The following is a 15,734-nucleotide window of genomic DNA, read 5'->3' on the forward strand; positions in this document are numbered from 1 at the left end:
TTGTCCTTTTTTTGTTTTTGTTTTTTTGTTCTTCGAGACAGGTTTTCTCTGTAGCTTTAGTGCCTGTCCTGGAACTAGCTTTAGTATACCAGACTGACCTTGAACTCACAGAGATTCACCTTCCTCTGCCTCCAGAGTGCTGTGATTAAAGGCATGTGCCACCACCGCATGGCCAATTTTCTGTCTTATACATGTCATGTTTGTTTTGTTTCTATTAGAAAGTGAGCATATGTCCTTATTTTAATGGAAAAAATAAATAGTGTCTGATCTGGGGGTGGTATAAAATTTACAGTTTCCAAAATTTGGTTCAGATCAATCTTTCTGGAGCATATAAAGGTTGAAGCAAGGTGTCATGGGATAGCCCAGGTCGGCCCTGAACTTGAACACCCTTCTGCCTCTGCCTCCCAAATGCTGAGATGCAGATGTCAGTGTGATTCAGTGCTAACTTTTGATAGGTTTCCTAAAAGTCATCCATTGCCCGGAAGGCCTTTTTTTTTTTTGGTTGGTATATATTCCCTTCACCTCCAACACAGGTTTTTGCCACACCCACAGGCTTCCTGACCATTGTGTGCATCTGATAGAATTCTGTATTCTTTTGGAGATGAAATGTTTTGGTTTTTTCCCTTTTGGTTATTTAATTCATAATATTTGAATTACTATTTCGTGCCTTTAGGCTTCACGAAAACCTCGTGAGGAACGAGATGTGTCTCAATGTGAAAGTGTTGCTTCTACTGTTTCTGCTCAGGAGGATGAAGATGTTGAAGCCTCCAATGAAGAGGAAAATCCAGAAGATAGTGAAGGTATCTCAGAATATTAAATTGTATTGTGGCTTCTGTTACGAATACATCAAATACAAAATTCTAGTTTATTCCTTGATTGTATAGTAATTACATCACTGAGAAAATAGTGTTTCACTGCTTTCATGGCCTAGGTTTGAAAATAATACATTTATTCATTTGATCAACAAGTATTTATCTCTGTGTACTTAAGACTGTACAGGTGGTACAACCAGAAGAACTTGACAGTGACCCTCCTGCATCAGATGCTAAGTCTTTGCTTGCCTCTCTGTGTATCATTGCCAAATTTACTTATTCAGTTGTTATCGTAAGTTAATATTTCTTTTATTTTAATGCCTTGAGATTGATTTGTTTCATATTTTAAGGTTCAGGTATCATACTTTTTCATGTTTCAAGTTTGGATTACATTAGCTTTCTGAGCAGAAATAACACCCATGTATGAAACCAAGGGACGGTTGCTTAAGTAGATAAACCCAGCTTCTTGAAATTGGCTGTTTGCTAGTTATTAGAAAAACCAAGGCACCAATCATTTATTTTAGTTTTTATTGCCATTCACCATTTTGTGTAAATTTTCTTTGTAAAATGAGTGTTTCTACTGTGAGGATTCTTAGAATATTATTTGCTACATGCCCACTTTATTTTCTTTTTGGTTTTGTTGTTGGTGTTTTGTTTTGTTTTTGTTTTTTTCTAGTCAGGGTTTCTTTGTAGGTTTGGAGCCTGTCCTGAAACTCAATCTTGTAGACAAGGCTGGTCTTGAACTCAAGGAGATCCACCTGTCTCTGCCTCCCGAATGCTGAAATTAAAGGCATGCACCACCACTGCCTGACTTGTTTTGTTTTTAATTAGAGTTTAAACTGTGTATGGAGTTGTTGGTATTTTCCTTGTCATCTCTTCTATTTTATATAAACGTAGGAAGCTCTAAATGCTACAGTTTTAGAAATACTGACTTTGATTTTTTTATAAGTCCTTACTGTTTTTTAACTTTTAAATTATAAACTTAAAATTAGTTTTAGTTTTTACAGTAAGTCAACTCCATCAGTTTTTGTTTTTTTGTTTTTTGTTTTTTTTAATGGGTCAGTTAATACAAGAGAGTACTGGAGCAAGCTCAGCCTGAGAGTCAAGACTGAGAATACTGCAGGCCAGCTTGAAGTGTATTTCTTCCAGGGCTCTTAAACATCAGTCACTTTCTAATGAGAACTCTCAATTTCAAAGCTGTGTATCTATTAACTACTATTCCCCATGGTTGCAAATGTGAATAAAATCTAATTTCAGTTATTTGCAGTTACCGTGTTATAACAGTACATGTTATATTTCATAACTTGAGTGTTAGAACCCACGTCAACATAACTTTTATTAAACTATAGTTTTGTAATCATTCTATTTTATTATCAATGTTTTATTGTCCCTAATTTTTAAATTAAACTTGATCATATCTGTAAATGTTTGGGAAAATACCAGTATAAACCAGAGACAGTACTACCTGAAGTTTCAGGACTCTTCTGGGATTCTTGAACAGTGCTCCCTGTGGAAAGGGAACAGTTGTATTAATTTCTGGGTAGAGTAGTGTACATTGAGTGGGTTAAACTACAGATATGTGTTTTTATAGTTCTGGAGGTTAGAAGTTCAAAGTCAAGGTGCTAGGCAAGCTCTGTTCTGTCTTGTAGATTTGCTACCTTCTGCCTTATTTTGTCCACTTATATCCATTACTTGTGCATTCCTGTGTTGCTTTCTCTGAACAACAACCCACCCTTATGACCACATTTAACCTTAATTATTTTTGAAAAGCAAATAGTCTGCCCTATCTCAGATGCAGTTAGGAGTTCAACATTGAACTTGTGAGGAGGGAACACAGTTCAGCCCAAGCCTCGTTTCATACATTTGTATACATGAGCAGGACTGAAGATTTCCACTCTGCAAAGGCCCAAGATCAAAGCAAAACTTTCTGGTCCCCCCCCCTTCTTTTATTGTGAAAGCTTTCTTCTTTTACTCAGAAGTATGAAAATAAGATAGTGTGTGAGTTTGATCTGATGTACGTGCTATGGGCAGCCAGTGTTATCTATAGTAATCCCCTTATAATAGAAACACATTTGTCCATAGATGTCCAAGCTCTCTTCTCGCTTCTTTTTTAGCTCAACTTCTTTTACATGGTGTCCTAGAGGATAAAGTTACTGGAGTCTACATGACCTGTGACCTCATGTTTCCTGCTGACCCTCCAAAGGTTCCATTAATGCACTCACTGTGTTTTGTGGCAAGGCTCTTCTGAGTAGAAGATTTAGGCAGCTGGTTGTAGACGGGATAATACCTGTCTATGCTCCAGCTAAATATTTATCTATGGCAAGAAGTGTTAAATCTGGGAAACCAAGTTTTACTAAAATCTGGACTTAGATTTTTGTTCTGAGTCCCTAAGGGCTTGCCCATTTATTTTCTTAGTTTTAGAAAAGAATGGTTTGTTTAGCTGGTGCTTTGTGAATAGTTTGTTTAGCTAGTTTTCTGTAGTTTGGAAGAAGATACCTGAGAAAAGGCATGTATTGGAGTCTTTTAATGTTTTTAGGATAAGTAACTTATTAACTTTCCTCACGATATAATCAGAATTAAAGGTCAAGTCACGTTTTTTGGTAGCTTTTCATTATTTTTATCTGACTTTTGGCAATTGCTTCCATTTTTTTAAGGTTTGCCTGAACTCTAGCCCATGCATCTACCTTTTAAATTTCACTTGTGTACCTAAAAGCCACTTCTAAGTTGACATCCAGAGCAGATTGATGCTATAGTCCCTCACTAGGCTGCTCTTTCTCACGATCCTTACCTCTGTCAGTTACTTAACTAAAATTCTCTTTTCCCTCATACAGTCCATCAACAGATAGTGCCTGCTCTGTCTGAATATGAGGTCAGGCTCCTTACTCTCATTGCTGGTCTCTTCTCTATGGTATTTTCCTATTTGGGTTTCTTGGTTCTTTTGGTTGTATTCTGTTTTGTTTTGTTTTGTTTTTTGTTTTCTATCCAGAAGCTGGATTTTTCCTTGTAAAATGTAAATCCAACTGAACTTATTCCTTATTCCAAAGACAGAAACACTTCTCCATTTACTTAAGAATAGGAGCCTAAAGCTTTCTTGGTGATTGATGTGACTGCATGAGTTTACTGTTGTGCCTCTAAGCTTTCTGTGGGTTGTATTTCCGTTTGCCTGTTCTCGTCTCCAATCACACCATTCGCCTGCTTTTTCTGAGAAGAATAATCCAATTCTGAGCTTGATACTTTGTGAAAACTGTCCATAGTTTTCCCCAGATCTGCCCAGATTCTACTTTTTCCTTCTTGTAGACCCCTTTTCAGGACATTTCTTTACCCTTTATAGTTCCCTCTCTCACTGCTTATTTGGTTTATATAGTCACTGTATCTATTATCATGTAGTATATTTAAAATATCATTATTCATTGTCTATTTCACACTAGAATGTAGGCTCCATGAGAATGTGCAGTTTGTGGGGTTCGAGAGAGGGCTCAGTGGTTAAGAACACTTTGTCGTTATAGAAGAACCAAGTTTAGTTCCAGCACCAGGTGGTAACTCACAGTCATCTCTACTAACTCCACTTCTAGGGTCTGATGCACATAAACACAGGCAAGACACACATACATATAAAAGGAAAAGGAAAAAAATTTTTAAAAATATGATTTCTTTTCATTGCTGTGTCTCCATACCTCTAACAACTCTGCACATGCACATATTTGGATAAGTGAAAAACTAATTTTCCAGTTTTAAAATTATTCTGTGTTAAAAATGTTTATCCACAGATGGCCATATATTACTCATTTTTCCAAGCCAACAATGTAATTTTGTCCTAGTTAGTGTTTATATTGCTGTGATTAACACAATGACCACAAACAACTTAAGGGGAAAAGGGTTTAATTTTCACTTCATCTTACAACTCTCAGATCACACTTTATCACCGACGGAAGGCAAGGCAGGAACCCACGGTACAAATCTGGAAGTAGAAACTGAAGCAAAAGCCCTGGTGGAGCTTTTGCAAGCTTGTTTGCAAGCTTGTTCAAGTTAAATGTTCAGAACTTTCTTCTGCTCTCAAAGACCACCTGCCCAGGGATGGCACTCCTCCCCTATCAGTCCCCAATTGAGAAAATGCCTACAGGCCAGTCTTGTGGTGGCAGATTCTCAACTGTGGTTTACTCTTCTCAGATTACTCTAGTTTGTATCAGTTAGACAAAACCAAAAGCCTCAACCTGGACAGACTTCATGGCTTCATATAGTGAACCTGTTTTTCTAAAGACATTTATGTGCTGTCTTATGTTAACTTTTTACCATTAAAAAAAAATCTTTCGCCAGAATGTGTCTTTCATGCATTGTTTTTGTTTAGTTTTGTTATTCCATCTTTTCTTTGCCTTTAAAATAAACCTCTTTTTTTTAGACATCTACAAGAGTTTTTTTACTTTTAGTTTCAGAAGTTCAAGACAATTTGATCTTTTACTTTTACACTTTTAGAGCTGTTCTCACTTCTCTGATGTCACCACACGAGTCAAGTTCATCCTAAACAAGCATGGTTTCTGTCACCACCTGCAACCCGTTTATTATCAGATGTTTATGCTGTATCATTATCTTTAAGGTGCTGAAAATAGTTCTGATACAGAAAGTGCTCCCTCTCCTTCACCAGTTGAAGCTGCCAAGCCCAGTGAAGACAGCAGTGAAAATGCTGTTTCTCGAGGAAACACCGAACCTGTGGCTGAGCTTGAGGCCACCACTGACCCTGCACCCTGTGCATCTCCCTCTTCAGCAGTTCCAAGCACAAAACCAGCTGAAAGTGAAAGTGTGGAGGCCCAGGCGACTGACAGTGCCAGTGTGGAGACAGCAGAGCCGATGGATATAGACCGTGAGCAGTGCGGTACTGAAGCCAGTTCTGTTCTTGATCCGCCAGCCGCTCCCAAAGCCGACTCTGTGGACGCAGAAATGCGGGTGTCAGAAAACACTGCGTCTCAAGGTGAAGGAGATGCTAAAGAAAGAGACTTGGAGAGCACCAGTGAGAAGACAGAGGCTAGAGATGAAGACTTGGTGGTGGCTGAGCAGATGACTATCCAGAGACCTGAGCCACAGTCAGACAACGACTCCAGTGCCACGTGCAGTGCTGATGAGGATGTGGATGGAGAGCCTGAGAGGCAGAGGTGAGACTGGACCTTGTGTCATCTCTGCTTTCTAACCGCCACAGATACGGCCACAGAGATGGCTCCTGCACAGATAATGACTAATTCCTCGCAATCCATGGTTTTAATATTGAGCAGTGTGTGTGTGTGTGTGTGTGTGTGTGTGTGTTTTAAATAGTGCAGTGATAAATATCTTCTGTATCTGCATTGTTACATTATTCTGGGATAGCAGAGGGAGGGAATGGTTTTCAGCCAACAGAGTTGTAAATAAAACCATGGTCAAACTGTGGTGCTTGAGGTTGGCAGCAGTGGTAGGTGGTGAAGACGATGGAAATGGAGAACCTTGGCTTTACCTCTGGGTTTATCCAAGTTGGTTTGTTTAGCCCAGCATTATAGAATAAAGAAAATGCTACAAGGAGATATGCCATTGTTGAAATGTTTTATTTATTATTGCTGTTTTGGAGTTTGGGGACAGACTTTTGTTATGAGGTCACACTGAGCCTGAACTTGCTAGTTAACCCTGGCTGGCTTTGCATTTGTGGTGCTCCTTCTTCTGTTTCCTACTGCAGGCATTAGAGACATGTCTGTGAAGAGTTTCTTTTTTTTTTTTCTTTCATTTTTGTGTGTTGCTGGGGATCAAAGCTAGGACATTGCTCATGTACTGTAAGCACCCTCACTGAGCTGTATCCAGCCCCTGTAATTTTAAAGACCATAACTTAGTACAAATTAGCAGAAGTTATATTGACATTTTTTGATATTGGTTATAATTTTAAATTAGTCATATTTGTGATATAAAATATCAGATATAATGCAAATTGATTATTTAGATTTTGTGAGAAAGGAAGCATGTGCCACCATGGTCAGAAGATAACTTTTGGTGGTGGACTTCGTCACCTTCGGCTTCCAGGTACTGAGCTCCTCCATTAGGCTTAGTGACAAGGGCTTTCTTGCTGAGTCATCACACTAGCCTACAAATAAAGGTTAAGTATTTTTAGTCACTAAAGGCAAATTAATTATAAAAATGCATAGTAAGTATCAGACTTACAAAGATATTTTACAGAAAATCATAATAATTTAATAATTTTAATACCTGGATGTTCCCTTTTCCTCAAAAGATATATAAACACCTATAAGCAGAGATGTTGGATTGTTGCAGATTCCAAAAATGAATTAAGACTAAAACATTGTCAGAAATTCGAGCACTTCCTCTCTCTATAAAGCCACTTACTTTTTAGTAAGCCGAAGATGAAAAGCTTCTCATGCGGAGCCAGATTTTCACAGAGCTCCACTTTGTGCATTGTATGTCCTGGTATCCCTGTACGTGCTGACATTTAGTGCTCTAGACTAGGGTCCTCAAGAGAGTCCAAGGGCTCGAAATGTCACTAGTAAACATTTAAGTAACATAGGTTTTTTTGTCTAACCATCCATTTGCCAGAAAATGCAGTCATCTAGATCAGTCCTCTTTCTTCTCTTAATAGTCTAGAATTTATAGTAATTGTCCCTACTTTTTGTTTTTATTTTTTCTTTCTTTTTTATTAAAGCAATTTACTTTTTTTTTTTTTTAACGTGTGTCCGTGTCCATGTCCCATGTGAAGGTGAAAACAAATTTCAGGGATTGAGTTGAGGTTGTCTAGTTTGGTTGCAAGCATCTTTACCCTCGGAATCATCTTGAGGCTCAGCTCCAGTCTTTAACTAGAGTAATATATATGTATTAAAGCAGTATTGCCCTTTGTTTTGATTTTTCAAGACAGGGCTTCTCTGTAGTTTTGGAGCCTGTCCTGGACCTAGCTCTTGTAGACCAGGCTGGCCTCGAACTCACAGATATCCGCCTGCCTCTGCCTCCTGAGTAATGGGATTAAAGGCGTGTGCCACCACTGCCACCTGGCCAATATTGCGTTTTTAAAAGGCTTTTTTCTTTTTTGGTTTTTCGAGACTCGGTTTCTCTGTGGCTTTGGAGCCTGTCCTGGAACTAGCTCTTGTAGACCTGGCTGGCCTCAAACTCACAGGGATCCATTGGTGTCTGCCTCCTGAGTGCTGGGATTAAAGGCGTGTGCCACCACTGCCTGGCCACTATTGGCTTTTTAAAAAGGCTTTTTTTTTAAAATCTGAAATTGGAATTATTATATATTGTGTGGTGCTTGATTTGGTAACTAAAAATCAGATGACAGTGACCTTAGAAAGTGAACTTGTGTAGACACAGCGGGGATAGTCTCCCTCTGTATGCTTTGCAGGTCACGCTCAGTGGCAGACCGTAATGTCCTTAGATTGATCCCTAAAATGACCATCTCCAAAAAAATGAAAAACTTTCTAGTAAAACCAAAATCATTGTTAAAAACATGGTGAATTCTGAATGAAATCCTAAAACCTATAAAACTTCTAAGATGTTAAAAATTATATTTCCATTTTTCTATATCTTTATAACATCTTTTAAAAATACAATTAATAAGTTGTTTTTCTTTATACATTTTTATCTTCTTACCAGTCCACACATTTAAAAATGTTTATCTTTACCCAGTGACCATTATAGCATTGAGAAATATAACCAAGGCTATAAAATACATCATTTTTTTATATATATGTTTGTGAAATATATCAAGTTCATGTGTTGAACGTCCGAAACTCATGTGTAGACAGTAGAGGCAAGTGAAGTAGGTGTTGTGTGAAATGTCTGGGAGCAGAGGGACACATTACTGCATGTTTCTGCTGTGTGGGAATGATGGCTCTCCATTTTCATTTCTTTATATTTTGTATAAGAAGCCTGAAATTTGGAATTTTGGGTAAATTCTCAAGTTTTAAATGAGTATTGCTTCTTCCCTGTGATCACAGGAAAGCATGCTATAATAGGGAACTAGTTTTTTTTTTTAATTTTTTTTCCGTTATGAGCCTAGCCTTTAATGTCTGAGCCATCTCGCCAGCCCTGGGAACTAGTTTAAAAAAAAAAATTAAGTTACTCTGTGTGTGTGTGTGGGGGTACAGCATTCATGCATAGCATCGTGCATATGTATGTGTGTATGTGTGTTTGTATAGTACTCACGTATAACACTGTGCACGTGTGTAGCTCAGAGGACAGCTTGTGAGAATTGGTTCTCTCTTTTCACCATGTATGTCCTGGGGGCGGTTAGACTTGGTGGCAAGTGCTTTTACCCACTGCGCCATCTCACTGGTTCAAGGGACTAGTTTTAACATATGCCTGTATATTAGTAAATTGATACTAAACTTTTTGTTTTGTTTTGTTTTTTGTTGTTGTTTTTTTGAGAAAGGGTTTCTCTGTAGCTTTGGAGCCTGTCCTGGAATTAGCTCTTGTAGACCAGGCTGGCCTCAAACTCACAGAGATCTGCCCACCTCTGCCTCCCAAGTGCTGGGATTAAACATTTTTATGGGGTTTGTTGATATTGTTTGTTGATTAAATGTAGATAATTAATATCAGTTAATGTTAGATTTCTTTATCTGGAAAATTAGCACTATAATACTCTTTTCCCCCTTTACTGTTTATGTATTTATTAGTTGTTGTATTAGGATTTTAACCTAAGACCTTGCTTACTAAGCAGGTATTCTAATATTGAACTGTACCCTCAGCCCACCTTATTAAGACTTTTCTCTCTCTCTCTCTCTCTCTCTCTCTCTCTCTCTCTCTCTCTCACTCACACACACATACACACAAATGAACTGTGGTGATTTTACATTTGAAGTCATAAATAAAAATAACTTCTTTTATCTTTATTTGAAACCACCAACTATAGAGTGTTTCCTATGGATGCAAAGCCTTCATTGTTAAATCCGACTGGATCTATACTAGTTTCATCCCCTATTAAACCAAATCCATTGGATCTGCCACAGCTTCAACATCGAGCTGCTGTTATCCCGCCAATGGTAAGTGTCATCATTACACAAGGAAAGTTGAAACACAGAGACCCTCATGGGCATATTTATTCTTTTACTTAACTCTTTGACTTTTTAGAATATTGTGTTTAGAAAAAGTAATCTAATTAACTATTTTAGTAAAATGTTTGGCTTATTTTTGAAATTGTAACTTAATTAGAATTTTTTCCTTCCTCCCTTTAAACCTTTCTATTTACTCCTCCCTACTCTCCTTCAAATTCATGGCTTCTTTTTTTATTCATTGTAATTGCGCGCACGCGTGCGCGCGTGCACACACACACACACACACACACACACACACTTATATATTTGTATGTATGTGTAGAATACCTAAGTAGAACCTGTGAGGTTCATATAATGTTACTTGTATGTGTATTATCAGGGCTGACCATTTTTCACTGGATAGCCAGTTGATGTGCTTTCCTTGAGGAGGACCATCTATTTTTTCTTTTTGTTTTTCACAATTTGTTACATGTATACAGTGAATTCTGGTCACGTTTAACCTTTATTACCCTGCTTCTTCTCATTCTCTTTTCCACTGAAACCCTTCTTCTTTCCATTAAGTCCCCTTCTACTTTCTTGGGTCGGGCATATGTGGGGTCTTACTCAGTCTAATAAGAGTTGTTTGTATGACCATGGGTGGGGAGGCTACTTACTAGAGCATGGGTAACTTATCAATGTATCATTGTCTGCCGTTGAAAACTATGATACCTGTCTAGCAACTTTTTTTTTTAATTCTATTTTTTTGAGACAAGGTTTCTCTGTAGCTTTAGAACCTGTCCTGGAACTAGCTCTTGTAGACCAGGCTGGCCATGAACTCAGAGATCCATCTGCTTCTGCCTCCTGAGTGCTGGGATTAAAGGCATGTGCTACCACTGCCTGGCCCATCTAGCAACTATTAACTGCCAGTACTCTCAGATAAAGTGGGGCCTCATAAACCCATACCTCATCAGTGATGAGGTTTTGACAGGCCCACAAGTTTGTTTGGATAGTCATAGTTGTAGTGAGATCATGAGTGAAGTGGCCATGACACATGCCCAGAGCACATCATTTCACACCACTTCTTTTTACCCTCAGCTCTTAGAGTCTTTCCATTTTCTCATGTCTATTGTTCCTGAGCCTCGGAAGAGGTGCTACAAACCTCATTTAGAACCAAGCATTTAACAGTCAATTATTCTCAGAACTTACTTTAGCCTTTTTTATATAGTTCAGTAGTTTAAGTATTATTCACTATATTTAAAAAAAATACAGTGCCAGATCTTTGCTGTCACCCAAATCTCAAACTCATGTACTAATTAAACAACACTCCTTTGCCTCAATAACTCCAACTACCTAACCAATATTATTCTCTTTTCTATTTCTATGAATTTGCCTCCATTAGATACTAATGAGTTTTTTTTTCTACAATCCTCATACCAAATGTATGGGATTTTGCCCCACACCAAGTCTGAATTATTAAGAGACACAATTACAAGGTCTAATTTCCTTATTTCATACACTATTCATGTAATTATTGGATTCCAGGTCATTCACACATCTACGCAACTGCGGTTGCAAATCAGAGGTTCGTGATCTCTCTGTCTCCTAGAACCTAACTAAGAAAACAATTTCTTTACTCTTACTGCTCTGTTACTAAGGATACAACTTAAGAAACTCCCAGATTGAAGAGATGTATACAGCAAGGTGTGTGAGAAAGCAGGTCGAATTTTCTTTTCCTCTGGCTCATACAACCCTACCAGCATCTCTATCTTTTCACCAAGTTAAGCTCTCTGGCCCCTGCCATTTAGGAGTTTGGTTGGTTATGGAGGGAGATTTCATATGATATAGGCATGATTGATTAAATCGTTGGCCTCTAGTGGTGATTGCTTGACCCTCCAACATCTCTTTTCCATCCAGAGCTTGGAGGTACTATTGACTGGGCTGAGTTCAGCTCAAAATTCCAGCCCTCTGTTCATGCCTTAATCTTCTTGGCCACCAGCCAGTAGTAGTCTCACTGACATAAAAAATATATATTTTTTTAATTTATATTTTTCTTGAGGTATATTCCAAGCTTACCTTGAGTTCACTCTGTAGCCAATGATAACCTTCCATATGCCTCTGCCTGCTGAGTGCTGGGGATTACATACATGCACCAACATGCTGAGTTCATGCAGTACTGGGGACAAGTATTGTACTGACTAAATAATATCTCAGCCCTTAGACACACTCTGATTTGAGACAGAGTGCTGTGTACAGTCCAGGCTGTCCAGGAACTCAACTCTGTTTTCCAGGTAGTTGAATTTACCCTAATCCTCCTTCCTTAGTCTCCCGAATGCAAAGGTTTATGAGAGTCTACCACCGTTTGGCATAAAAAACTCTTAGTTCTGCACAGTCCAAGAATATAAGGTGTGGGCCAAGAACAGACAGACTTTATTATACCACAGTGCCTTACAGAAATGGAATTAACACAATATTAGTTTGTACATGACTGCCTTCATTTATTGTATTGTCCCAAGGATTATGAGTGTCTTAGAGGAACAGGAGCTCCTTAGGTAGATGTTTCAGACTCTACAAAGGATTTAACATTTCTGTTGTACTGAAACAGTTTGGTGTGGTGTTGTGCCACAAGAAGGAAAAGCCAGATTCACATGTAAAATAAAAAAGAAAAGTCATACTTGTGCTGTAAGACCACTTATGGCTGGGTAAAATCTATAGTAGTGTTTACAGTATATAGTCTCTAATATATGTTAGATCTCTAGGACCTCTATGGCTTTTGTTTTTTTTTTAAAAGATTTATTTATTTACTATGTATACAGTATTCTATCTGCATGTATGCCTGTAGGCAAGAGGAAGGTACCAGGTCTCATTATGGATGGTTGTGAGCCACCATATGGTTGCGGGAATTGAACTCAGGACCTCTGGAAGAACAGCCAGTGCTCTTAACATCTGAGCCATCTCTCCAGCCCCCGGCTATTGGTTTTATATGAAGTATTTAATCGTAAATAGAAAAACATAGTTGCAAGCAGAGTGGGTTGTGCACACCTATAATCCCAGTGTTCAAGAGGGTTGACACAGGATTGGTATGAATTTAGGGTCAGCCTGGGCCATATAGTGAATGTCTAGCCAGCCAGGGCTGCCTTGTCTCAAAAACAAAACAAAAACTGTAGTTACAGCCAGGTGGTGGTGGCGTGTGCCTTTAATCCCAGCACTCGGGAGGCAGAGGCAGGTGGATCTTCGTGAGTTCGAGGCCAACCTGGTCTACAAGAGCTAGTTCCAGGACAGTCTCCAGAGCTACAGAGAAATCCTGTCTTAAAAAACTTACAAACAAAACAAAAAAACTGTAGATACAACGTGAGACAAATGCTGTTTAGGATGAAAGAAATGACCACTACTGAATGGAAAGCAAATCAAGGTGGGTTCCCCTTGTTACAGACTGTCTGGATGAGTCAGTTTCGGGAAGGGGAGGTTGGGGGACATGGTTAGGCTGCGTTTCTTGTTGAGGTAGGTTGTTTAGTAGAAAATTTTCTTTGAGCTGTTAAAGGAGACTCAAAGGTAGACAGTTTTTACGAGTGTTGAACTTGTAGAAAGAGAAGTCATTGCCACATAGGATGTGTAAATTTATAGAAATGAATATGGTTTTCTGGTAAGAGAGATGTGGAATGAGACTGAGAGCCAAACTGATCATAAGCATTTGAATTAGACAAATGATCTTTAGTTTCTGGGTTTGATTTATTTTGTGTTCCAGCTTTTATTATTTCTGTTGTGATCAGTTCTTTAATACCTACCTAGAATTTGTTCTGACGAGTGATCAAATCAGTTCAGTCCTTAGCATTTCAGGAATACACATTACTTTTAACAGTTGGTAATTACTGCTACAGTGGCCATTGGCACATTTCAATTTGATTTTTTGTCCCCTTGTAGGTTTCTTGCACCCCATGTAATATACCAATTGGAACCCCCGTGAGTGGCTATGCTCTTTACCAGCGTCACATTAAGGCCATGCATGAGTCAGCACTCCTGGAGGAACAGCGTCAGAGGCAAGAACAGATAGACTTGGAATGTAGAAGCTCTACAAGTCCGAGTGGTACTTCTAAGAGTCCAAACAGGGAATGGGAAGGTAGGTAGATGGAACCGTCACTTCAAAGGGAGTCAAGCTGAACCCCAAGATAGTGTGTCCATGGTGATCTGTGTTTTAATCAGTTGATTAAATCTGTCCCTGACAGAGGAATCCTTAAACTGATGCTGGTTTTACTATTTAATACTGGTGACTACCAAAAGACAGCAGTAAAATTGTTGATAGCATTCTAGCTAATATGAGTTTTCTGAATTCACTCTTCTGAGAGTAAAAAAAACTGTGCTTTATCCTCCATTAATCTGACTTTTCAAGATAGAAACTGATGGTATGCTGTTGAAACATGTCACCTGTGGCTGTGTAATGTTCTGATGTGATGATGGAGGTACCTTTTATTACTCTGACTCAGTCTTCAGCCTGTTAGATGTTTGACCATGGGCAAAGATAGTCTTTTTTTTTTTTTAAGATTTATTTATTATGTATATTACAGTGTTCTGTCTGTATGTATGCAGGCCAGAAGAGGGCAGCAGATCTCATTACAGATGGTTGTGAAACACCATGTGGTTGCTGGGAATTGAACTCAGGACCTCTGGAAGAACAGCCAGTGTACTTAATCACTGAGCCATCTCTGCAGCCTGATACTTACTTAGTCTTTTATTGCTTTAGTTTTCTCATCAACAAGTAAAAATAAAAATACATATTTATCTTACTAGGACTATAAAATAAAAGTCAATATTGTTACATGACACATGGCTCAGTTCTTACCTACAGTAGAGACTGCAATAAAAAGACGTGTGCCTGCTGTATCACTTACTATTTCAAATGATATCTGAATTGACTTACCCTGTTTTAGTTAGAGCATGATACATTTTTACTTTAATTTGAATTAGTAATTTCTAAACTTTAATAATTTGATATGGGTAGAATTGGCACATGGGTGGTAAACTTTTTTAAGTATGCTTAGAATAAATAAATACTAAAATTGTCTATGACTGATTCAGAAGTATTTTGTAATACTTTCTATAGAGAAGAGCAATCAGCTTTGCAAAGCTCTGTGTGCATGTTAAAGACTATTTAATGTAAAAGTCTGATTGAAGAGTAGCTGATCCTACTGACTCCTCACTCCATGTCATACCAGTGATGAGGTTTAGTTACATAACATACAGAACCTCTTACGATAGACTTTTCTATATGAGCTTGTTATTGTCCTCAATGCAAATTGTTTTTAATTACTATGCATGTGCTAGTATGTTGTGCGTTTGAAGTTTGGAGGACAACTTTAAGGAGTCCATCCTCTCCTTGCACAGTGGAATCTGGGGATAGAACTTGGTCATCAGGTTTTCATAGCAAGGACTTTTACCTCTCCTGAGCCAGATCAGTAGCCCTTAAACATAAATCTCATGCAAGCAAAAATGTGAACTAGGGAAATAATACAAAGTAAATCTCTCTCCCTCTCTGCTAACAACTGAACACAGTCCATGATGGGCAAGTGTCCTTCTACTAACTCACCCCAGCTATAAGGAAATCTTTCTTTTTTGTTATTTTTTTCTCTCTCCTTTCATTATCTCTCCCTTCTCGCCTTTCTTTCCCTCCCTTCAAGATAGGGTTGCAGTATGTAGCCCATATTGTCCTTGAATTCTCTACCATAGATCAAGCTGACTCTGAACTTATAATTCACCTGCCCTAGTTTCCCAAGTGCTGGGATTTCAGGGCCATGTCACCATATCCTCCTAAGTGAATATTTCTTTAATGACATAGGTGGGAATTTTGATGACTTTTACTGTATTACATTTTGAGAATCTTTAATCCCTAGTTTTATAATCAATACAATGGGTACTTAGATGTTATATGCAGAAGGAATATATTAAG

General features: G+C 38.3%; 1 protein-coding gene across 23 annotated transcripts in view; it reads left to right on the top strand.

The window, feature by feature from the left end:
* Window positions 1–15,734, top strand: part of Ncor1 (nuclear receptor corepressor 1) — a 156,206-nt gene that overhangs the window by 91,156 nt on the left and 49,316 nt on the right. For 17 of the 23 annotated variants that reach the window (XM_048448195.3, XM_048448196.3, XM_085695065.2 and 14 more), the window contains 4 exons: window positions 674–800; window positions 5,404–5,956; window positions 9,676–9,805; window positions 13,715–13,910. In XM_048448195.3, coding sequence (XP_048304152.2) covers window positions 674–800; window positions 5,404–5,956; window positions 9,676–9,805; window positions 13,715–13,910 — 1,006 coding nt within the window. The remainder of the gene's footprint in view (window positions 1–673; window positions 801–5,403; window positions 5,957–9,675; window positions 9,806–13,714; window positions 13,911–15,734) is intronic. The other 6 variants (XM_085695071.2, XM_085695079.2, XM_085695080.2 and 3 more) reach the window with 2 other exon arrangements.

Source organism: Myodes glareolus, chromosome 9, assembly GCF_982192425.1.
Source record: "Myodes glareolus chromosome 9, mMyoGla1.1, whole genome shotgun sequence".
Lineage (NCBI taxonomy): Eukaryota > Metazoa > Chordata > Mammalia > Rodentia > Cricetidae > Myodes > Myodes glareolus.